Below are 25,713 nucleotides of genomic sequence, written 5' to 3'. Positions count from 1 at the left end.
CCACTGTAGAAGTAAGGCTGACAGCTTTTTGTCATTTTCTATATGTACCTGTTGTATGTTTTTTTTGTGAGTTACTAAATGTTATTCAGGATTATATGATTCCTTCATTACATTTCTTTAAACATATTATTAAATAGCAAACTATTTCAGAGTTTTATGGGAGGAAAAATAGCATTGTTAAGCTGAATGAATAAACTCATTAATTATACCATTATTTGAAAGATGAGTTTTTTTTTTAGGAAAGACACACAATTCCGAAAGGAATACTCACACCCAACATGATAGTTAATGTAAAATATCTGTAAAAGGGTCAGTGTTATCTTTGCAAGTGTCTGATAAATGCTAACAAGTAATTAACATTGCATTTGCTTATGATTTGGTTTATATGGCAATGCACTTTATTGTTAATAAAATATAGTCTGTAAAAACATACTAAATTTTAGTGTCTTTCAAAGTACCTGAAGCTCCCAAGAAAATAGAAGAGCAAGTTGCTGTTCCTCGAAGGGCAGAAGTTGAAATTCCTTCAGGTATAGAAATACATACATATGTCTAAGTGACTATGTTTTAGGAATAATAGTATTTTAAATAAATATATATGAATTTGTAGCTATTAGAAAATTTAATGCCAAATATATTTTTAAGTGCCTGAAGCACGAAAGAAACCAGAAGAAAAGGTTCCAGCTGCTCCACTCAAAAAAGCTGAAGTCCCCGCAACTAAAGGTATATCTGTCATTGTTGCTTATGTTCTTGGTTTGCATATGACTTCTTAACAGTCTTCAGAAAGTGATTTCTTAATTTGTTCTTCTTTGCATCTTACATGTTTGCTTTGGAGTGTTTTCTTTTTGTATAAAACAAAACTTACAGACATCACATTATTTTAACGTTTTAATATCTTTTGTTATATTTGTCTGCGTTAATAACTGCTATGTTTGTGTTTGTGTTCTCTGTAATCAGTCACAATCACAATGCAGCTTTACTATATAAATTCATTTTCTTAAAAAATGTATGTTTGTTCATGTTATTTTTTCATACTTATATGTTTTATGTTTCTAAACCCTTCATTTTTGGTTACTATTCTTTGTTATGTATACATGTTGTTTAATTGTATGTTTGTATTGCTAAGCTCTTCTTAAAAATTTAATTTTATGTTACGTTTTGTGTACGCCATTTCATAATCTTACAATAAATGTATTTGAAGTTCCTGAAGCACCAAAGAGACCAGTCCCAGAGGCTAAAGTTCCTTCTGTGGCACTTAGAAGGGAAGAACCCCCTGCTACAGGTAAATATAGAACCAATGACCTCAAAAGTCTTTAAGGTTCTTTTGTTCTAAAAAATACCTGAGTATTGTACTCAGACAATCATGATATTAATCAAGATAAATCTGTGTAATATTTTAAAGTGGCTGGAGTGCCAAGAAGAGCTGTTAAAGACGAAGTGGTACCAGATAGTGTTCCTACAATAGAGGAAGTCCAACCAACTAAAGGTACAAACAATTCATGAAAGGAGATTATTAACAATAGTAAGATGAGCATCAAATGGTCTTTATATTATGCATAACATTGACTTTTATTGTTATTCAATTCATAAATATATACCATTTACAGTGCTGACTTCAATATTCTTAAATCTTACATGCATGGTTGTCTGTCTTTGTGTGTTTGTGTCTTTCACATCTCTAAAACAAAACAATATTCTTTAAGTGCCTACAAAACCAGTGGCTGAAGAGAAAGTCCCCACCTTTATTCCTAAAAAAGAAGAGGCTCCACCAGCTAAAGGTAGATGACAATATATGTTATCAATGAATTATGTATTTATGTACATGCTTTCAAAACCAAGTGAATTGCTTAAATTGCCTTTGGGGAATTTTGTTGTTTCTTATTGTTGTCAAGCGTAATGTATCACTGTGTGTGTATCCTAAGTAAGTCATTTCTAATTGTCTATGATTCTGTACATTCCGTTTTGTGTATAAGTCCTACATGTCTAGCTGTTTGTTCTTCTTTCTACTGACTTTGGATCCTTTTCCACAATTTCCCCTCCTTAATTTCCTTAGCTGCTCTTCCTACATTTCCATGTTTTTCTCCTTAACCTGGATATCTCTTTGTTTTTCACTAACCTTTGACTTCTTGCTTGCCTCTGCATCCTTTCTGCTAATGCTTCTTCTTATGTTTATATGACTATCCTTTCTTAGCCAAACCCAACCCTTTTCCCATGTTCTATCCTTTAGTGCAGTGTCTGCTTCTCTAGCCTTTATCTAGTGACCTCATATTTATCTCTGGGTATGTTTCTTTTTCAAGCTTCCAGTATTACCTTCCTATGTTGGTGTGTTTCATACTTTGTCTTGATTTAAATGTCTCCTATATGTGTTCTCTTTATTCTTTCAACCTGTAATTATTTACTATGAAACAGATTATGTAAAAAAACAAAAAACAAAACATGTCTATGGTTATTCATAGACGAGCTATTTAAAATAATATATTTAATATAAACTGAAGCTACACAGAGACTGATCTCTAATGTAAAAGTAAATATTGATGTTCCTAAATCTTACATTTGGAACCTATGCTATATTGTGTGCTAGTATCTCACCAAATTTCGTGATGCCAATTATTATATTTGTACATTACACAAAGTTTTAGATATGATGAGCCAAGCCTAGCGTCTAATATAAAAATAAAGAAAAAGCATATATCCATAAATGTATGAAACTCATTACAAGAACTACTTTTTGAAAACCTAAAGGGAAAATAAAGTCAAACTTAAATAGATTACAAAAAGCATGACATTTTAAACAACTTTTACATCTGCTAGCAATTTTGCTTAGTTCTCATGGTTTTGTTTGTTAAAGAGTAATCCTAGGTGAGCTCAAGAGTGTGCACAAGTCTTTAGTCTTCTGGCAGCAGTGTTTTCAACAAAGTTTATTGCAACACTGCTGACATAGAATGCTAAAGACACATGCACACTCCTGAGCTCCTATCAGCCTACCTATGTTTACTCTTTAACAAATGATACTAATGAAACAATTTGATAAGAGAAGTAAATTGTTTAAAATTACATGCTCTATCTGAATTATGAATGTTTAATTTTGAATGTACTGTCTCTTTAACTATACGTTAATGGGAACATTTTAATATATATTCTTATAACCAGTGCTTTATGTTTTTTTCACAAATGTCTGATTTAATGTGCTTATCTTGTGTGTAAACTTTGCTATTGGTGGTTCTGCGTTTGTTCTACTTGTTTGTCTTAAGCTCTCCAATATATCATTGGGATATTACATTGATTACAAACAATTGCTATTTTTTAAGTTCCTTCAATGGCTAAGAGAGTTGTTTCTGAAGAAAAAGTACCAACTCCTGTTTCTACAAAGGAAGAAGTTGCCCCACTGAAAGGTATAAGGAAAAGCAGAATAAAGAGATCTTATTTAGAAGTCTGAAATATTTGTGTTTGTGTTATATGTGAACTATGTTTGTAACGTGTGTTTTGTATTCGCTGTGATATCTATGTTATTGTTTATCTGTCAGCTGTAACAGTTCTTAAAATATACTGTTACTGTATCTTAGTACCAGAGGCCACTAGGAAGATTAAAGCTGCAGGAAAAGTACCTATTGCTGCTCCTCAAAAAGCTGAAGTCCCTCCAGAGAGAGGTATATCGGATGGGACCAAGTGTCTGGAGTGTTATCTTTTATTTCTTTATTCTTTGACTAAAAAAAAGGAACATCCTGTTCTTTCTTCTTTATGCAATAATTATATGTCTAATGTATAATGTTTGTTGCTATGTTTGTTCAGTATGTTTGTGTTTGGAGGCTAATGACAACATATATTTAATTAACGTAGTGACCTACATTCCCTAAGTTGCCTGCGTGTTTTCTTAACTGAAAGGTTTTGACTCCGCATTACTGAAGCAGGAGAACATAGAAATCCTTGCATGTATGTGTCAGTTGAGTAGACCACTGGAAATAGAAAAAATGTGTTGAGACTTTCCTAAGAGTTATATAGGAACTTGAGAGGTTGATCTGTCTTATTTGTCGTATATGTCTGTCCAATATTTGTGTTGTAATACAATATTCTTATATAAAACTCTTATTTTTAAAGTTCCTAAAGCTGTGAAGAAACCTATTCCTGAAGAAAAAGTTCCACCTGCTAAAGGTATAAATCACATGGAATTCAAATACATTCAGCTTTATATACCTTTGCAAATTTTCTGGCAAGATTTACCTCCAAAATCTCAAAAAATCTCATTGCTGTTGTATTACGTCTGAGTAAAATAGAAATGTATGTTTTTCTTCACACAAAATCATTTATGTTATTATGTCTATTAATGTTTAAGTGTTTGTCATTGTCCTTCTTATACATTCTTCCTTAACTATTTGAAACACAAATTATATGTAAGAGGATATAAACCATCTTATTGATGTCTTTTAAGTTCCCGAGATACAGAAGAAGCAAGAAGAAAAAATACGTATTATTTCCAAAAAAGTTGAAGCTCCAGCACCAGCAGGTAGAATAAGAATCAAATAAAATAATGTTCTTTGTCAGTGAATGTGGTATTTGTTCTTAAATGTTAATTTATGTGTTCATGTAGTTTATGCGTATTTTCATAAATCTATCCCATTTTTTTAAATTACTCTTTGAAGTACCTGGGGTTACAAAGAAATTTAAAGAAGAACGGTTACCATTAACTGTTGACAAAAAAGAAGTGACTTCCCCAGTTTCAGGTATATGAACATAATAGTTTTGTTCTGTACAAATATATTCAATTTCTTTCAAATTTCTTTCAAGCAAAAGTAAAGTAATATATAATAATAAATAAATAATAAAACTGTCAATGTACCTAAGGTTTAAAGTTTTTACATTGACTGTTGCTATAAGAAGCAATACGTTTAACTATATTTAAATATAAAAACAAGAAGAAAAACTTGAATTATGAAATGCCCTTTATTATAAATATGAACAAAACACTCTAAAACATTCCTATAAATATATACTCTCCTTAAGATAATTGTAAATGTTGTGTCATGTCTGTGTATCAACCAGTTTTAGTAATACAGATGTATGTTTTTAAAGTGTCAATAGTGTCCAAAAAAGTAAAAGAAGTAAAAATAGTTTCTGGAAAACCTGAAGAAGAGTATAAATGGATAGAACAGCCAGAATATAAAGAAAAAGAAGTGTATGAAAGAGTACACAAGAAAGGAGAGGGACTTTTCAAAGAACAGGTCTATGAGAAAGTATATGAGAAAGCAGTATATGGAGAAGAAGAAATCTATGAGGAAACTTATGAGGAAGAACCTTTAAAACATGTAGAGGAAATATATGAAGAATATGTTACTGAAGAGCCAGAAGAAATCTATGAGGAGGAACCTTACGAAGAACTCTATGAAGAAGCTGCTGAAGAAATTATTGAAGAGGAGCAAGTTCCTCAAGAAATTTATGAGGAGGAAGAGATTGTTTATGAAGAAGAAAAGTATGAAGAACCTATTTATGAAACAAGAGAAAAAACATATGAAGAAGAAAAATATACTTATGAGGAAGAAGAGGAAATTTATGAGGAAGAAGCTGCAGTAGAAATCTCTACAGCAAAAGAAAGATTCTATCAGGAAGTAGAAGTGGTTTATGAAGAAAAAGGTAAAACTCTTTATTTATGTTTTGTCTTTATGTCTTGGTTGTTGGGTCCTTAAAATTATTTCACTTATATATTAGTAAATTATAGGGCATATAGATCCATATAATTAATGTTAATGTAAATTATTAAATTATTCAAAATTAAAATTTTACTCAAAAGATTATTTTCTCAGTACCATGGCGACATAACCATTGAAATAACATTAACAGTCACTATATTAATTATCTCATATACTTTTAATATAATATATATATATATACAGTATATATATAATCCACTACAAATAGAATAAAATTAATACATTTATAATTAATGTTTTAAAGCACCAGAGAAAGCTGCTGCAGTTCTAATAGACAGAAAAGTAACCATTACTAAAAAAGAAGTTCCCCCATCAAAAGGTACTTCACAATTTATGTATTTTATATTATGTTCTATGTTGTGAACGTCTGAGTGTCTTGTGTTTGGTCTTGTCTTCTTCTATCTTTAAAATGTGCATCATATCTTTAAAGTGCCTGAAAAGCCTAAAAAGGTGACACCAGAAGAAAAATTACCAACAGCTCCTCTTAAAAGAGAAAAAGGTACATAATTATTTATGCGCCCATTCTTAAATTCTTATTGTTTTCTTAAATGTCCTTTAGTTTTTATTTGTGAGTTGTGTATGCTGTCTTTAGCTGTCATATTTACTGTCTGTGGTTGTGTAGAATGTGATACTGCAATTTTGGTATCATTAAAGAATATGTTATCTTTTAATAAGCAGAACCACAAGTAACTGTCCCTGTGGAAAAAGTTCAGATTGCGGTTTCTAAAAAAGTTGAAATTTCCAAAAAAGTACCACCAGTTAAAGGTATACCTTCTTACTATATAGATTAAATTTATTATTAATTCATTTTGATATCATATCTAAATAATTATCCTTTTAACAAGCAGAACCTGAAATAACTGCTCCTGTGGAAAAAGTACCCACTGCTGTTCCTAAAAAAGTTGAAATTGCCAAAAAAGTTCCATCAATTAAAGGTATACTTTTCTGTAATGAAGAATACATTTTTTTTTAAATAACCTTAAATTTAAAACTTTATTTAGAACTGGCCTTCATAATTTGTGGTTTAAATAGAATATTATTTCCCCATTTACTGTAATTCTGCTTCAATGTTAGTTTAGTTTACCACAACTTTTATTCCATAACTTAGTACATTATCTTTTAACAAGCAGAACCTGAAATAACCATTCAAGTGGAAAAAGTACCCACTGCTGTTTCTAAAAAAGTTGAAATCCCCAAAAGAGTTCCACCAGTTAAAGGTTTAATTTTTGAATCTTTAGATGGTTTACAAAATAAATACATAAGTATAATAATAAATAACAGAATACTTAATCACTGAACACTATGTTCTATGTTTCTAGTTAAAATACAATTGTCTTTACAAATCAACTTTAGTTTAGTCTAGTTTACCATGTGGCATTATTTTGGCATCATAACTAAACAAACAATTATCTTTTAATAAGTAAAACCAGAAATAACTGTTCCAGAGGAAAAAGTAAAGATTTCTGTTCCTAAAAAAGCTGAAATTGCCAAAAAAGTCCCACCAGTTAAAGGTATAGTTTTATGTAATGCAGATTAGATTTTTTCAATTAACCTTAAATGTAATCACTTTCTGAAACCCTAATTCATCTACTGTAGTTAACAAACATAGAGTCAAGTTTAGACGTAAAATAATATTTAATTCACAAAATATGGAAATCATCTTTCTACGTTAGGTTTTTGTTATGTACATGTTTTTGTTTCTTGTGTTCTTTATAAATGTTGAACTGTCTTAAACAAAGTAATCTTTTTAAAGCCCCTGAGGAATTCAAGAAACCAGTTACAAAAGAAAAAGAAACTTATGCTGTAACACATAAAGAAGAAGTGGTGCATGTTGAAGGTATAAAACTCCTTCCATGCATCTGGAACATACTTTTACTCATTTACATCTGTCTTCATCATTTCATATCGTCCATATTGTATGTTGTCATCATCTTCATAATCATAAACTGTAATTGATTCATTTTCTCACAAAATCATCTTCATGAAAAAATGTCATCTGTGTCATTAATTGTTGTGCTCCATTTGTCATTTATTTTTCTCAGTATCTTGCTGTTTGTTTGTAACTTCTTACATTTCTGAAAACCACAATATCTTTAAAGTTTCCAAGGTCATCAAGAAACATGTTCCTGAAGAGAAAGTACCTGAGGAACCAACCAAGATTGAAATAATAGCAGATAAAGGTACATAGACTACAGGCACTGCTGATTGTTTTTTTTGTACAGGTATACCTCACTTTACAGCGCTTCACTTTACAGCGCTTCGCTAATACAGCGCTTTGTGGAGCTGAAGTTCATCCTCCAGTGATTTTGAAACAGTGCTGTAATCATCGTGAGATTGCGAGACAAGTGACTGGCACCATTTTGTTATGCTTAGTTCACTCTGTTTACATCATTACAGTGCAATCTGTGTCTCAGTGCTATAGTCTGACAAATTTTTACTAAAGTCATTGTCACTATTTTACAGGTACGGTATTTATTGAATACTGTGCTGTGCTAGTGTTAAACTAAACCTAGCACTATTGCACCCCTAATATATGATAGTTCAAACATGTTTTCAAGTTTTTAAACACACTGGCAAGTGAAAAGAAAGCTAAAACTGCCTTGTTTCACTTTAAGGCGGTTTTCACTTTACAGCGGGGCTCCGGTCCCTAACCCGCTGTATGAGCGGGGTAAACCTGTATTTCTGTATTTTCTTTGTTTTTCTTCATATATTGGTCTGTGAAAAAGTAAATCATATAATTTATTGTAAGAGGCTGCTATATACTAATACATTGATCTTTAAATGATTCGTGTACAAGAGTTGGATGCCTTTTCTTCTTGTTGATTCGTCTGCCATGTGGTTGAGTAGGGTTTGAGAGAGGTAAACTGCAAGACAATATCAAGTTGTAACTTTTACATCTTGCCTCAAATACGTGTTGAATGTTTAAATTTGATACTTTCCATTCATTGTTAAGGTCTAGGCTGTATCTTTAAATCTTGAAAGTTTATTGAAGTTCAACATTGTGGTACTCAGTATATTTTAAAACACCATGTTTGGAGCCAATCCAAATTTAAACTTGTTTTTCAAATTGTAGATTAACCTGTATTTTTCTCATATGAAAAATCAATATATAAAAACAGTGATATTTTGAGTGACATCAAATTGAGATAAACATTTTTTAACTTTAAATCTTTAAACTAACACAATTGTATCAGTTGCGTATGTGTAATTCCTGTGAAGGCTCATTGGCTGATATATTTAATGGCGGATAGGTACTTCCTGCTAATGTTCATGTGCTGACTAAGGACACAACTGATACAGTTGTATTAATTTCAAGTTAAATTTAAACCACTGTTACCTCACATTATTTTTTCAGTAGAAACAAATCACCATGTTTAAATGCTGCTCATTTTAATAATAGAAAAACTTTAAGTACAGTATCCCTTAGATTATTTACCAGTAAAATATTGCCACAAATGTCAAGGAATAAACAGATTGCCTTTTGTATATACAAAGATCCATCTGATAGTCTCTAATTTTCTTTTAACAAGTCTTTTTGAGATTTAGTAATTTCTCACCACTTTATAAAGAGTATTGCTACATCTTTTGCGCTAAGAGTTGCTATCCAGCTGGTATTTTACAGACATGGTTAGCATTTTAAAAGTTAAGGTCAACATAGATGATAATAAGGGAAAATAGAAATAAATATCCTGTCATTGTGAACATTTTCAATTTGTGAGGATATAATTTAATTAATTTTGCTACATAATTATTTATGAAAATAGCTGGCATTTTCTTCCAAGTAAAGGCGGCATTCTTAGTTTTCATGCATGCACTAGGTACATCACGTAATTTTTTTGATGGTAACACTTGCATATGAGGCTGAATATATTGTGAAGAATGCAAATATGCTTTAAACCCAGGTGTTTAAGAAATCATTTGAAGATTTTTATTATAGTAAGCCCCAAAGTACTCAATAAGGTCTCCATAACAAAGTCACTCATTTTGATTAAATATGTTTGTAACTATTATACGTAGAAACAGATTTTCCTGGTTAAGAAACTGTTTTACCAAACATATGGCGAAATAACAAACATTTTATAATATAACTGGAATCAGTGTTATTCAGTGAATATAGATGATTAGTTAAACATCTTGTAAACATAGTCATAGTATACTAATCAATGTTCATTGTAACTATTTTTATCATAAAAAAGGTGAGGTATATGCCAAAAATCTACCACATGACTTCAGGCTACATGAAATAACCATTGTAGTATCTCTCATTTAGTATTAGCATTATTGTTCTGCTAGTTATGGTATTTTAAGACTGAAAATAAGCTTAAAACCCTTATGTTATATTATTATTGTTAATTTTTCTATAGTAACTTCTTAAATGCAGCGTAGATTAAGCACAGTATACAAGTTTCAGAAAGTACAGAGTAAAAAGCAGAGCTGCCAAAAATGTCTACTGGATTCATATACTACTTTTAAAATACTTTTAAAATACATGTTTAGGAATTGTGCTGTAAAAGTTGTTTGTTGAAATTTTGTTGTATATCTTAAGCATTTCAACTCTTAAAAAAAAAAAAAAACTTCACGTAAACAAATACAAAAATATATCTTTTAAGTGCCGGAGAAGCCCAAAAGGCCAATACCTGAAGAGAAAAAGACCGTCCCTATAATGAAGAAAGAAGAAGCTCCTTCTGCTAAAGGTATATTAATAGTACCTTAGCCCCAAGCTGGCTGATAGTATTTTTAAATCTTTTAATTTGTTAATGCTTTGAATATTTACGTGTGTGCTTTGTATGTTCAACTCTTGGAAATACCCTTAAACAAATTATCATATCTTTAAAGTACCAGAAGTCCATAAACGTGTAGTCCCAGAAGAAAAAGTACCTGTTGCTGTTCCTAAAACTGAAGAGGTCCCAGCCCCAAAAGGTACATGTTCTGATGAAAATTCGGGTAGATACGAAAGTTAATACAATAAAAGCAGCACCATAATCATTTGATAGTGATAAAAAAAGTAAATATACTTACTTAGCAAAACATTGCCTTTTTGGTGTTTGAAAAAGCTGAAGGCAGATTCCTCTAGAGCTTTGGACCACAAAAAGTAAACTATTCCAGTATCAACTCAGGAATGGCTGCAGGCGGCATTGTTAGACAATAACTTTTTGAGCACTTATGTTGTAGTTATTTTTAGAACCCTTCAACATAAAAATTATTCTTGCAATTCTTAATAAAAGTCAGCAATATTCCAAATTTCCTAACCTAAGTCCTATATTTTAAAGTGCCAGAAACACCCAGGAAAGTTGCTCCTGAGGAAAAAGTTCCCAAAAAGGAAGTACTGGCTCCCAAAGGTACAGCTCACTTTATGAATGAACCTCTCTTCTTCACATTCTTTTGCTTTTGCATGCTACTTGTGATGAGCAGAGAATTGTTTTTTTAATAATCTCAGAAAATTTGAAGCCCATTGTTTTTTTTATTTGTTGTTTTCATTTGTTACTGTTGTATGTAAGTATGTATGTATGTAAGTATGTATATGTATGTAAGTATGTATATGTATGTAAGTATGTATATGTATATGTATGTAAGTATGTAAGTATGTATATGTATGTAAGTATGTATATGTATGTAAGTATGTATATGTATGTAAGTATGTATGTATGTAAGTATGTATATGTATGTAAGTATGTATATGTATGTAAGTATGTGTATGTATGTAAGTATGTATATGTATGTAAGTATGTATGTATGTAAGTATGTATATGTATGTAAGTATGTATATGTATGTAAGTATGTATGTAAGTATGTATATGTATGTAAGTATGTAAGTATGTATGTATGTATGTAAGTATGTATATGTATGTAAGTATGTATATGTATGTAAGTATGTATGTATGTAAGTATGTATGTATGTAAGTATGTATATGTATGTAAGTATGTATATGTATAAGTATGTAGTATGTATATGTATGTAAGTATGTATATGTATGTAAGTATGTATATGTATGTAAGTATGTATATGTATGTAAGTATGTAAGTATGTATATGTATGTAAGTATGTATATGTATGTAAGTATGTATATGTATGTAAGTATGTATATGTATGTAAGTATGTAAGTATGTATATGTATGTAAGTATGTATATGTATGTAAGTATGTATATGTATGTAAGTATGTAAGTATGTATATGTATGTAAGTATGTATATGTATGTAAGTATGTATATGTATGTAAGTATGTATGTATGTATATGTATGTAAGTATGTATATGTATGTAAGTATGTATATGTATGTAAGTATGTAAGTATGTATATGTATGTAAGTATGTATATGTATGTAAGTATGTATATGTATGTAAGTATGTAAGTATGTATATGTATGTAAGTATGTATATGTATGTAAGTATGTATATGTATGTAAGTATGTAAGTATGTATATGTATGTAAGTATGTATATGTATGTAAGTATGTATATGTATGTAAGTATGTAAGTATGTATATGTATGTAAGTATGTAAGTATGTATATGTATGTAAGTATGTATATGTATGTAAGTATGTATATGTATGTAAGTATGTAAGTATGTATATGTATGTAAGTATGTATATGTATGTAAGTATGTATATGTATGTAAGTATGTAAGTATGTATATGTATGTAAGTATGTATATGTATGTAAGTATGTATATGTATGTAAGTATGTAAGTATGTATATGTATGTAAGTATGTATATGTATGTAAGTATGTATATGTATGTAAGTATGTAAGTATGTATATGTATGTAAGTATGTATATGTATGTAAGTATGTATATGTATGTAAGTATGTAAGTATGTATATGTATGTAAGTATGTATATGTATGTAAGTATGTATGTAAGTATGTATATGTATGTAAGTATGTATATGTATGTAAGTATGTATATGTATGTAAGTATGTAAGTATGTATATGTATGTAAGTATGTATATGTATGTAAGTATGTAAGTATGTATATGTATGTAAGTATGTATATGTATGTAAGTATGTATGTAAGTATGTATATGTATGTAAGTATGTATATGTATGTATATGTATGTAAGTATGTATATGTATGTAAGTATGTATATGTATGTATATGTATGTAAGTATGTAAGTATGTATATGTATGTAAGTATGTATATGTATGTAAGTATGTATATGTATGTAAGTATGTAAGTATGTATATGTATGTAAGTATGTATATGTATGTAAGTATGTATGTAAGTATGTATATGTATGTATGTATGTATGTAAGTATGTATATGTATGTAAGTATGTATATGTATGTAAGTATGTATATGTATGTAAGTATGTATATGTATGTAAGTATGTATATGTATGTAAGTATGTATATGTATGTAAGTATGTATGTAAGTATGTATATGTATGTAAGTATGTATGTAAGTATGTATATGTATGTAAGTATGTATATGTATGTAAGTATGTATATGTATGTAAGTATGTATATGTATGTAAGTATGTATATGTATGTAAGTATGTATGTAAGTATGTATATGTATGTAAGTATGTATGTAAGTATGTATATGTATGTAAGTATGTATGTAAGTATGTATGTAAGTATGTATATGTATGTAAGTATGTATGTAAGTATGTATATGTATGTAAGTATGTATGTAAGTATGTATATGTATGTAAGTATGTATGTAAGTATGTATATGTATGTAAGTATGTAAGTATGTATATGTATGTAAGTATGTATATGTATGTAAGTATGTATATGTATGTAAGTATGTAAGTATGTATGTATGTATGTATGTATGTATGTATGTATGTATGTAAGTATGTATATGTATGTAAGTATGTAAGTATGTATATGTATGTAAGTATGTATATGTATGTAAGTATGTAAGTATGTATGTATGTAAGTATGTATATGTATGTAAGTATGTAAGTATGTATGTATGTAAGTATGTATATGTATGTAAGTATGTAAGTATGTATATGTATGTAAGTATGTATATGTATGTAAGTATGTATATGTATGTAAGTATGTAAGTATGTATGTATGTAAGTATGTATATGTATGTAAGTATGTAAGTATGTATGTATGTAAGTATGTATATGTATGTAAGTATGTAAGTATGTATATGTATGTAAGTATGTATATGTATGTAAGTATGTAAGTATGTATGTATGTAAGTATGTATATGTATGTAAGTATGTAAGTATGTATATGTATGTAAGTATGTATATGTATGTAAGTATGTATATGTATGTAAGTATGTAAGTATGTATGTATGTAAGTATGTATATGTATGTAAGTATGTAAGTATGTATATGTATGTAAGTATGTATATGTATGTAAGTATGTATATGTATGTATATGTATGTAAGTATGTATATGTATGTAAGTATGTATATGTATGTAAGTATGTATGTAAGTATGTATATGTATGTAAGTATATGTTGTGCTTTGTACTAGTCATTCTTACTGTGTAAATGTAATGTTTTTAAAGTTCCTGAAGTGCCTAAGAGAGTAGAGGAAAAAGTACCCACTCCAGCTGCTAAGATACCGGAAGCACCAGCAGCTAAAGGTACATAAACTCTTAACTTCCAAACTATGGAAATTATATTTGATCTATTTTGTATTGTTTTTCTTTTTATGTCTATATATGTTTGTCTTACATACTAAGAAATTAGTAGTAGTGTCCAAGCAAAACCATTATTATATATCTTTGAAGTGATAGAAAAACGTAAAAAGGTTGCCCCGGAGCCTAAAGTGCCAGAGGAAGCTCCTTTATTTAAAGGTAGATTCATTTGTTATTTTAAGAGCTGACATGAATTATAACATTTTAATATATTCATTAGAACCCATAGCTTACATTGGCCTAATACTTTGTAACAAAAATACTGCTGAGCTTATTACTTTGTTAGAAAACTAAAAGATAACTTCATAAATCTATGCTGTAAATATTGTTGTGTGTATATGCAATAGATACACATGCAATATATTAACAAAGTTGCAAAATAAGAAAGCACCAAAAGCATCCTAATACTTCTCATTTGTTTTAAACATAATATTTTTTTATTTTTTTTTGGGTGGGAGGGGGGGTTATGTTCCTGCAACATAATATAAATTATAAAGTGTTTGTCCTGAATGTCCTAAAATGTCTTTTTAGTCTGTTTCAGTAAACAATCTACAAAATGTAACTTCATAATATAGTTAAAACTTTGTTTACTTAGATTTTTATAAATGTGTAGTTTGGCCTAAAATAAAAAATAAAAAATTGTTTTTAAAGTGCCTGAATTGAGAAAGAGGCCTGTTCCAGAAGAAAAAGTTCCCATTCTGCCCACTAAAAAAGAAGAGGTTCCTACCGCAAAAGGTATACCTCAAAATATTACTAGATAGGTCTTTTGTTTTTTTGTATGTTTTAAAGTGATGTCTGTCTTATTTTGTGTTTAGCTTAAATGTGTTATTGTAATATTTCTTCTTGTACAGTCTCTAAGTTTTTAAAAAATATTTACTTATTGAAAATATTTTTAAGTGCCTGAACAACGCAAGAGGGTTGTTCCAGAGGAAAAGGCACCAGTTCCTAAAAAAGAGGAGGCGGCTCCAGCGAAAGGTACTAAATTCTTAGCATTTTGTCTTGTTATGTTTTGTTTTATGTGTTCTCTTTTTGTATGTTTAGATATTTTGTATCTTTAGCAGTCTTAAATCAGTGTCCAAATATGTGTTTTTTTGACATTCCATAATGTTGTATATTTAGCAGTCTAAAGTCCATGTCCAATTATCTTTTGTTGTCATACCATAATTTTGTATGTTTAGATATTGTGTACCTTTTGCAGTCTTAAATCTGTGTCCAAGTATTGTTTATTGTCATTTCTTGATTGCATATCCTTTCTTATTTCAATTCTTATTGTCTGTGAACTTCACATTCTTAAAATAATCTAATATTCTTTCAAGTGTCCGAAATGCCAAAGAAACGTATTCCTGAAGAAAAAGTCCAAAAGGTTGTGCCGGAAGCCCCTCCCTACAAAGGTACATATCAGCTGTCAAATACATATGGGTTGTTTGCAGAAGGGCAAAGGCATTTTTTTATTGTGAGATATTTATATCGTTTATCGATCGGCTAAACATATTCAACAAAATATGAATGTCTGTCTATATATGTTTGTGTGTGTTTGTATTCAAAAGCAAAAATACATCAACATATCTTTGTCTAAATATTGTATTTAGTTTTTCTTCCACATTTTGTATATGATCTTATGCAGGATACCTATTTATCAGCATTTTAAAATGATTATTTTATAGCTTAATGATGAGTCATGATAGTCAAAAATAAGATTGCTAAGTGAAATAATGTGTTTAAAGTGCCTGAAAAACTGAAGACAATTGAATACGAAGATGACGAACAATTTATTGAATTGCCCAAAATGAAATTGGCTCCAGCAGTGAAAGGTATATTATGCTAAAAGAGTCAGAACTAACCTCTTCTATTACTAACATCTTCTAAAGAATGTAGTATTTTACTATTTTCTTTCATTAAGTAATGTACTAATTGGGATATAATAGTAAAGCATATTTAAAAAAAAATCTAAAATGATATTAATTTCTTCAGAAATGTTACTACCACAGATAATTTATTTCCTAGGAAGCCTAACATATATGCACAATAGTTTAATAAACTGTAGTAAATAGTATGATAGAGTGATCACAAAAATCCATTGCCTGGGTTTTATTTCTAAATAACCATATTTAATTTGCCCCCCTCCCCCCACATGTGCAATTATGTATCTGCACATTATTAAACAGCCTGCAATATTCTAGTCTTAGATACCCCTAAGATGGAAGCTGCTGAAGAAAAGGCTATTTTCTACTGCTGGTAGCTGTTTTTAGTTTAGTGTTTTATTATGTCTTGTCCATAAAAAAACTGAAACATTACTAATATCTTTAAAGTGCCAGTACCAGAGCAAAAAGTTCCAAGTAGGATCGCTAAAAGAGACGTAGCACCAGGAAAAGGTATAATAATAATAATATATTGGTTTATTAACATAGATTTAGCAGTGTGTATATATACATAAACCTTTATTAAATTTAAGATGACTAAATTTAATATATTTTCTAAGTTTCTGAAGTGGCCCCAAAAGTCATACCACAGCAGAAAACACGTCCCTCTGTGTCTAAGAGAGAAGTCCTTCCTAGTTCCCAAGAAGGTATTTTATTCACAATAATATCAAATTATGGCATTTTATGCTATATTTAATTAACCAACATAACTTAATATTTGCAAGGTTACTAATTTTACTAAATTATATATTTCTTTAAAGTCTTCGAAGCAGAAAAGTTTGTCACAAGAGTGAGAGAGACAACAACTGATTTTAGGGAGGAAACAATTTCACCATTTAAGCCTGAAGGTATATAAGTTATAAATAATACCGTTTTATTAAAGCTTCTTATTGTTTACTGATAATGTATAGGATGATAAAACAAAATTAATATTTTTTTTAAAGTGGATGAAGTTCCAGAGAGAGTTGTGGAAGAAACAGCACCTATTTTCATCCCCAAAAAAGAACTAACTGTAGCTGCTGCAGGTATATACTTAACGTTATTATGTTAATTGTTCCCTACCCAGCTTAGCTTAACATTTTAAAATAGCTTTAGATACCAATTTTTTGTGGATTGGTTTAGCATAGAATATTTTAAATAATTTAAAGAAATGGTCTATAAAGGTGCAGCTGTCTAAAACAAAACTAATATCTTTAAAGTGACTGAAGAAATTGAACTACCATTCCAAGAAAAGGAGTTACCTACTCCTGTAGAAAGGAAACGTGTTCCACCAAAGAAAGGTATACTTATTATTTCCTGTCTATCGTTTACTAGTAGCCTATTTTTGTGTCATTTTGTGTGGTAGATCTTTTTACTATTGTAGTATTAACAGTTTCATATTACTAAATGCATACTAATATCTTTAAAGTAGCTGAAATACCCAATGAACCTATTGAAGAAGAAAAACTGCAAAGTACAAAAACTAAAAAAGAAACTGATACACTCACAAAAGGTAAATCATATTTTATCTATTATTCACAATCCATCCTAGTATATATGTGTTTGGATATAGACTAATACTAAATTTATACTAATATCTTTGAAGAAACTGAAGTACCTGCAAAACCTACCCAGAAGGGCATCAGTGTATCTCCCAAAAGAAAAGTAGCACTTGCAGTTGAAGGTATAGCAACATTTTCTAGCAAATATTCAACTGCTAGATTCATGGTATATCTAACCAAAATACATGGAAGACATTAACGAGTAGAATCAACACATACTATCTTTCCCATGAAGGAAGCTCCTCCCATACCAGGAAAAACATGCACTGATTTAAAATAATCATTTAGTATTAATACTGAAGAAAACTAATATAACACTAATGTATTTTAAGTGTCAGAGATGCCTAAGAAGCAAGAAGAAAAAGCACCAAGTGTTGTGCCTCAAAAAGTTCCTTCAACTTACATAGAATTCTCCGATAAAGTTTTTTTCTAATATTAAATTAGGGCATTTTTTTTTAATTACTAAAACAAAACTAATATCTTTAAAGTGCCTGAGGTGCCTAAGAAACAAGTCCTACAAGTATTCAAAAGAACTACCAAGGAAGTAGTGACTCAAGCTGAAGGTATATTTCATGCTTGTCAGCATTTATTCTCATTTATATGTTGAAACTATTATCAATAATATAATATTTTTCTGGGAATCAATGTATTGAAGTGATTGATTACATTTATTAATTAATGAGAAACTACATCAAAATATATATTTTTTTTAAAAAGTAGTGCCTGCACAACGTGCACCAGAAGAAAAACAGACTGTTACCATTCCCAGAAAACCAGCTCCCCCTGTTCCAGGTATAATATACACAAATATAAATTGATCAGTTATTAAAATATCACAGGGTATTTCTATTTACAAAATTACTAATATCTTTCAAGTACCAGAAAAACTAAAGAAGCTAGAAGATAAAGCACCAATACTTGCTCCTCAGAAAGTTGCTTCTTATGTGGAAGGTATATCAACTCTTTAGATATACATTTGTGCTTTTGTCAATATTGTTAAATGTGGATGTTAAGTATTTAAATACTAAATCAAAACTAATATCTTTGAAGTTCCTGAGATGCCCAAGAAGCCAGTCCCAGAAGAGAAAGTATTTAAACGAATTGACAAGGAAATAGTGACTCAAGCTGAAGGTATATTTCATGCTTGTATTTGTTATATATTTATTTATTTGTCCAAAATGTCATAACATGTACAGTGGATATATGTGTTTAGTTGATTGATGTCATATATTAATTATTGAGAAACTTAATTAAAATATATTTTTGAAGAAATAAAAGTGCCTGCACAATGTGCACCAGAAGAGAGACACAGACTGTTACCATTTATAAAAAAAAGTAATTCCTCTTATGCCAGGTATAATATTCGGAAATATAAAATGATCCGTTATTTAAATATCACAAGAATTAATATTTAAAATATAATTACTAATATCTTTCAAATGTCAGACATACCAAAGAAGCCAGAAGAAAAATCACCAAGAATTGTTTCTCAAAAAGTTCCTTCTTATGTGGAAGGTAATCAACTCTGTATTTTTGTCAATGGTCTTGATTGTGGGTGTTAACTATTTAAATGCTAAAACAATACTAATATCTTTAAAGTTCCTGAGATGACCAAGAAGCCAGTTCCAGAAGAGAAAGTATTTAAAAGAATTGAGAAGGAAATAGTGACTAAAGCTGAAGGTATATTTCATGCTTGTATTTATTTACTAAAGCCATTGTCCAAAATGTCATAACATTTACAGTGGATATATGTATTTAATTGGTTGATCTAATACATTAATTAATGAGAAAGTAAATGAAAATATATATATTTAAAGAAACAGAAGTGCCTCCAAAACGTGCCCCTGAAGAAAGACAGGCTGTTACCATTCCCAAAAAATTAGCCTCCTCTATACAAGGTATACTATATGCAAATATAAGTTGATCAGTTATTGAAATATGACAAGTAAAAATATTTAAAATAAAACTACTAATATCTTTCAAATAGTGGAGAAATCAGAGAAGAAGCCAGAAGAAAAGCCATCAAGAATTGTTCCTCAAAAAGTTCCTTCTTATGTGGAAGGTACATATACTCATTGTATATGAATTTCTGTTTTCAATGTTGTGAAATGTGGGTATTACCTAGTCAAATACTAAACCAAAACTAATATCTTTAAAGTTTCTGAGATGCCCAAGAAGCAAGTCCCAGAAGAGAAAGTATTTAAAAGAATTGAGAAGGAAATAGTGACTCAAGCTGAAGGTATATTTCATGCTTGTATTTATTTATTAAAGCCATTGTCCAAAATGTCATAACATTTACAGTGGATATATGTATTTAATTGGTTGATCTAATACATTAAGTAATGAGAAAGTAAATGACAAATATATATTTTTAAAGAAATAGAAGTGCCTGCAAAACGTGCCCCTGAAGAAAGACAGGCTGTTACCATTCCCAAACAATTAGCCTCTTCTATACAAGGTATACTATATGCAAATATAAGTTGATCAGTTATTGAAATATGACAAGTAAAAATATTTAAAATAAAAGTACTAATATCTTTCAAATAGTGGAGAAATCAGACAAGAAGCCAGAAGAAAAGCCATCAAGAATTGTTCCTCAAAAAGTTCCTTCTTATGTGGAAGGTACATATACTCATTGTATATGAATTTCTGTTTTCTATGTTGTTAAATGTGGGTATTACTTAGTCAAATACTAAACCAAAACTAATATCTTTAAAGTTTCTGAGATGCCCAAGAAGCCAGTCCCAGAAGAGAAAGTATTTAAAAGAATTGAGAAGGAAATAGTGACTCAAGCTGAAGGTATATTTCATGCTTGTATTTATTTATTAAAGCCATTGTCCAAAATGTCATAACATTTACAGTGGATATATGTATTTAATTGGTTGATCTAATACATTAATTAATGAGAAAGTAAATGACAAATATATATTTTTAAAGAAATAGAAGAGCCTGCAAAACGTGCCCCTGAAGAAAGACAGGCTGTTACCATTCCCAAACAATTAGCCTCTTCTATACAAGGTATACTATATGCAAATATAAGTTGATCAGTTATTGAAATATGACAAGTAAAAATATTTAAAATAAAACTACTAATATCTTTCAAATAGTGGAGAAATCAGAGAAGAAGCCAGAAGAAAAGCCATCAAGAATTGTTCCTCAAAAAGTTCCTTCTTATGTGGAAGGTACATATACTCATTGTATATGAATTTCTGTTTTCAATGTTGTGAAATGTGGGTATTACCTAGTCAAATACTAAAACAAAACTAATATCTTTAAAGTTTCTGAGATGCCCAAGAAGCCAGTCCCAGAAGAGAAAGTATTTAAAAGAATTGAGAAGGAAATAGTGACTCAAGCTGAAGGTATATTTCATGCTTGTATTTATTAAACCATTTATTTATTAAGGTTATTGGCCAATATTGTTTCACTTTTAATATGGCTATACAAATCCATACAAGTGATTCATTAGACAAAGATTGAAAAAACAAACTAAAGATAAACTTTTTTTTTAAAGAAATAGAAGTGCCTACAAAATATGCACCAGAAGAAAGACAGACAACTGCCAAAAAAGCAGCTCCCCATATACCAGGTATAATATGCACACATCTAAATTGATCAGTTGAGTGTTAACGTTTAAAAAACCCAAATGTTTTCTTTCATGATTCAGACAAAGCATACCATTTTAAACAATTTTCCAATTTACTTCTATTATATTGTCTTTGATTTCTTGTTATCCTTTATTGATAAGCAGGGAGGTAAGTTCAGGAGCGTTCACGTGTCTGCAGCACTATATGGCAGCAGTTTTACAATAATGTTATACATTAGCAAATACACTAGATGGCAACACTATTTCCCGTCATGTAGTGCTCCAGACATGTACACGCTACCTATCTATATATCTCTTCAATAAAGAATAACATGAGAACAAAGCAAATTTGATAATAGAAGTAAATTGGAAACTTTTTATTCTCTATTCTGAATCATGAAAGAAAAAAATTGGGTTTCATGTCTCTTTAAATGTGGGTATTAATAATGTTAATACTAAACCAAAACTAATATCTTTAAAGTTCCCGAAATGCCCAAGAAACCAGACCCAGAGGTGAAGCCATATATAAGAAGGGAAAAGAAAATAGTACCTCAAGCCGAAGGTATATTTCACACTTGTGTAAACTAAATCAATTATTTATTTCTAGATAGTTTTGATAGCTCTAAACATATAACAGATATGGTAAACGTGTATCATACTAATCAGTGAAGTACTAAAGCAAATCACATTTCTTTATAAAGTGATGGAAGTCCCTACAATACGTGCAACCGAAGAAAGACAAACTATTTCTCTTCCCATTAAAGCAGTTTCCCCCATTCCAGGTATATTATACTCGGATGTAAATTGTTCATTTAATGACATACTGTGAATATGTAATATCTAAAATATTACTAATATCTTTAAAGTATCAGAGATGCCTAAGAAGATGGAAGAGAAAGCACCAAGAGTTGTTCTGGAAAAAGTTGCTACTTATGTGGAAGGTACCTTAACCTCTTCAGACTATTCAGCTTTGTGTATGTGTCTATCAACTATCAAATACTAAAATATTACTAATATCTTTAAAGTTCCAACCCCAGAGGAAAAAGTGTATACAAAGAGTAAATTGGAATCAGAGCTTCAAGCTGAAGGTATATTTATCATATATGTATATGTATGTGTAAAATGTATGTTTGTACTGTGTCACATGTGAATTAATATGAAATACTAAAGCAAACCTAATATGTTTAAAATGTCAGTGGAGACTCTCAAGAAACCCACTCCAAGGGAGAACATTTAATTTAATACCAATAACTATATTTTATTTCTTGTGTGCAGTTTGGATAATATTAAAAGCTGAAACCAACTTTAAAATATTTTAGTATCTTTAATACAATTAGGTGTAATTACTGTAAATGCAAACTATTTCTTAATTACTTGATAGCTAGTTATCCCATGCAGCATTCTTAAATTCTGATTTGTAATCCATAATTAATCTCTTTTAGTTTGTATATTACGATAGTAAGATAAACGCATGAAAATAAATACATCATAATGATCTATAATTTTACACTTCTGCTTTGCATTAGAACAATACAAGTTATTGCAATTAAATATAATAGGCTAGATTACAAGTGAATCTCTAATTTATTGTTTGCAGTCACCCGATAAATAACCAGTCATTGCAAGTGGCTGGTTATTGCTTGAGAAAGCAATTAGAGCTTATAAAATTAACCAGAGATCAGATCTCTGGTTAATTTTATAAATGTCCCCCAAACTTAAGTGTTAGTTTTCCTTTTTTTTTTTTTTTTTTTTTTAATGTACCTTTTATTTTTTTATTTTATACTGCACTTAGCAGTTTTTGGGGGCTAAAGTCGGCAGCTGTGTGGTGTTAGAAAAAAAAACAGCACTTAAAAATGCTTTTACATTGTGGTCTATGTAAACTCTGTTTTCCCTGTAAATATATATATATATATATATATATATATATATATATATATATATGAATATATACATATATATTTATGTGTTAATATGTGTATATATGTATATACACATATTAACACATAAATATATATGTATATATTCATATACATATATATTTACATTTGCTGTGCGACTTACCCCCTTCGCTGCACTATGAAAGCGATATTTTTTACTCCACTTATAATCTGGCCCAATATCATTATTTTGTATAAAGAAGACTTCTTTAGAAAAGCAAACTAAAAAAAGATAGAAATAATATATCTTAAAACAAACCTGTAAAACTTTTATTCTGAAATATGATACGATATACAGCTACAGGGTTTAACGTTAAATTAAAAAAAAAATCAACATTATTTAAAATATTGAATTGAAATAATTTTCTTCAAAGTTCATGAAAAAAGAAGGCAAAGTTTAGAACATAAAAAGGCTGTTGTGGTTTCTCACAAAGAACATCCACAAGAATATCCTACAGTTACTCAAGAATACCATATTAAAGGTATATCATATTTTAAATAGTTGTATATTATTTTACATTTCCATCTGTGAGTGGCAATTTAAAATACTAATGTAAAATAATTTTTTTAAAGAACTCCATGAAACATTTGCTGAGGAAGAGATTCAAATTTTTTCACCTCAAAAAGAATTTATCCATTTTGCAGGTATGCCAGTCTTTAAAAACAAATTATAATTTATTTAAGAAGCTTTACTAAAACATGTAAAAGCTAATAGAACATTAATATATTTTAAAGAACCAGATGATGGCAAGAGACATGTCCTAGACGAGAAACCTTTGACTGTCATTAAAAAGAAAACAGTTACCCCTGTGAAAGGTATATTATTATCTTGTTGCTGTTTTGTGTTATGTTCTGTTTGTTAAATTATTATACTAAACAAAAACTAATATCTTCAAAGAATCTGAAGTGCGTACAACACCAGCTCCAGAAGAAAAAATACCGATTGCTGTTCACAAAAAAGAAGTTTTAATTACTGATGAAGGTATATCATCATTATTTTATCTCATCATTTCAATTATTGGTGCACACTTTTATTAGTGAGAAAAATACTAACATTAAACTAATATCTTTAAAGAAGTAGAGGTCCTGAAAAGACTGACCCCAGAAGAGAAGCTGCGTATTGCTAGTTCCAAAAGAGAACTTTCAGAACCTATTAAAGGTATATCATTATCATCATCATCTTATTGAACTCAGTGGGTAAATGCCATTGCACATTATTTTGGCACCTCTTATTAATTATTGTTACTTAGGTTAAACTAATATGTTTAAAGAACAATATGGTATTTGAGAAGCAAGCCCCTGGAGACATTTTTTTCACAACTGTTACCAAAAACAACAACAATTACCACTATATACAATAGGAATGTCATGCTTTCATTTTAATCTCATAGTTAAAGTCTGTCCCATTGCCTGTTTATATAGTGATTTTGAGATTAAGTAAATAAGTCAAACACTAAAGTAAAATTAATATCTTTAAAGTAGAAGAAGTACCAAAGAAACTGACTCAGAGAGAGAGACTACCAGCCCCTGTTTCTCAAAAAGAAGTGGAGGTTCCAGCAAAAGGTATCATATCTTTTTAATTAAATTGTTCTGCCGACAATAACGATTTATGGTCATATAAAGTGATATTCTAAGTAAAAACTAATATCTTTAAAGTGCCTGTGGTGACAAAGAAACCAGTATCAGAAGAAAAACAGCCTATTCCAGTTCACAAAAGAGAAATAGCACCTCCTGCTGAAGGTACATCTTTGTTATTAACTAATGTTTATTTCTGCTATCTTTTCAACAATGGCCAACTTGCAAAATATAAAAACATTACTAATATCTTTATAGAAGTGGAAGTAGATGTGGAACCTGCTCCACAAGAAGAAGCTTATGCAGTTCCCAAAAAAGAAGTTATAGAAGGTATAGCCTCTTTCTTATTGCAGCTGTTATGTTTATCATTGTCCAGTATTTTTGTGTTTGTCTTCTGTTACATTACTGAAGTTCAACTAATCTCTTTAAAGTTCCTGCTGGCATTAAGAAACCTTCCACAGAAGTGTCCACCCCGGTAACTACAAAAACAGTGCCAGCTCCTTTACAAGGTATTCTTTTATTTACATATAGCTTTGAAGCCACATATGTCTTTTATGTTTGTCCCATATTTGTGTATAATTATTTACCGGCAAAATTCTAATGTCAAACTAATATCTTTAAAGAACCTGCAGAAGTGTCTAAGAAACTAATCCAAGAAGAGAAAATAACTGTAAAAATGCCTAAAAAAGACACAGTTGTTGATAAACCAGGTATATTTCTTCATTGTTCTTAACATATATTGCAAATAAGCTTTAAAAAAAAAAATATGAGTTATTAGAATTCTTAAGCAGAATTAATTTCTTTAGATATGGAAAGGAAACTTATCACAGAAGAGAAAAAATCTATAACTGC

General features: G+C 29.6%; 1 protein-coding gene across 1 annotated transcript in view; it reads left to right on the top strand.

Moving 5' to 3' along the window:
- TTN (titin) overlaps positions 1-25,713 on the top strand; it is a 274,184-nt gene that overhangs the window by 133,549 nt on the left and 114,922 nt on the right. The window contains 46 exon segments of the mRNA XM_053712845.1: positions 456-527; positions 643-720; positions 1,199-1,279; positions 1,400-1,483; positions 1,701-1,775; positions 3,306-3,389; positions 3,561-3,644; positions 4,093-4,146; positions 4,424-4,498; positions 4,635-4,715; positions 5,065-5,622; positions 5,944-6,018; positions 6,130-6,198; positions 6,378-6,464; positions 6,548-6,634; positions 7,453-7,536; positions 7,799-7,879; positions 10,310-10,393; positions 10,536-10,619; positions 10,970-11,038; positions 14,175-14,252; positions 14,400-14,465; positions 14,958-15,041; positions 15,204-15,281; positions 15,623-15,697; positions 18,817-18,897; positions 19,213-19,281; positions 19,366-19,446; positions 19,584-19,664; positions 19,754-19,828; positions 19,925-20,005; positions 20,314-20,388; positions 20,485-20,565; positions 20,874-20,948; positions 21,045-21,125; positions 21,831-21,911; positions 22,216-22,290; positions 23,661-23,768; positions 23,860-23,931; positions 24,022-24,102; positions 24,185-24,268; positions 24,362-24,445; positions 24,766-24,849; positions 24,943-25,026; positions 25,120-25,191; positions 25,293-25,370. Coding sequence (XP_053568820.1) covers positions 456-527; positions 643-720; positions 1,199-1,279; positions 1,400-1,483; positions 1,701-1,775; positions 3,306-3,389; positions 3,561-3,644; positions 4,093-4,146; positions 4,424-4,498; positions 4,635-4,715; positions 5,065-5,622; positions 5,944-6,018; positions 6,130-6,198; positions 6,378-6,464; positions 6,548-6,634; positions 7,453-7,536; positions 7,799-7,879; positions 10,310-10,393; positions 10,536-10,619; positions 10,970-11,038; positions 14,175-14,252; positions 14,400-14,465; positions 14,958-15,041; positions 15,204-15,281; positions 15,623-15,697; positions 18,817-18,897; positions 19,213-19,281; positions 19,366-19,446; positions 19,584-19,664; positions 19,754-19,828; positions 19,925-20,005; positions 20,314-20,388; positions 20,485-20,565; positions 20,874-20,948; positions 21,045-21,125; positions 21,831-21,911; positions 22,216-22,290; positions 23,661-23,768; positions 23,860-23,931; positions 24,022-24,102; positions 24,185-24,268; positions 24,362-24,445; positions 24,766-24,849; positions 24,943-25,026; positions 25,120-25,191; positions 25,293-25,370 — 4,110 coding nt within the window.

This window comes from Bombina bombina, chromosome 1 (assembly GCF_027579735.1).
Source record: "Bombina bombina isolate aBomBom1 chromosome 1, aBomBom1.pri, whole genome shotgun sequence".
In the NCBI taxonomy this organism is placed as follows: Eukaryota; Metazoa; Chordata; class Amphibia; order Anura; family Bombinatoridae; genus Bombina; species Bombina bombina.
Note: the sequence above shows the minus strand (reverse complement) of the source record. Positions and strands in the feature narration are given on the sequence as shown.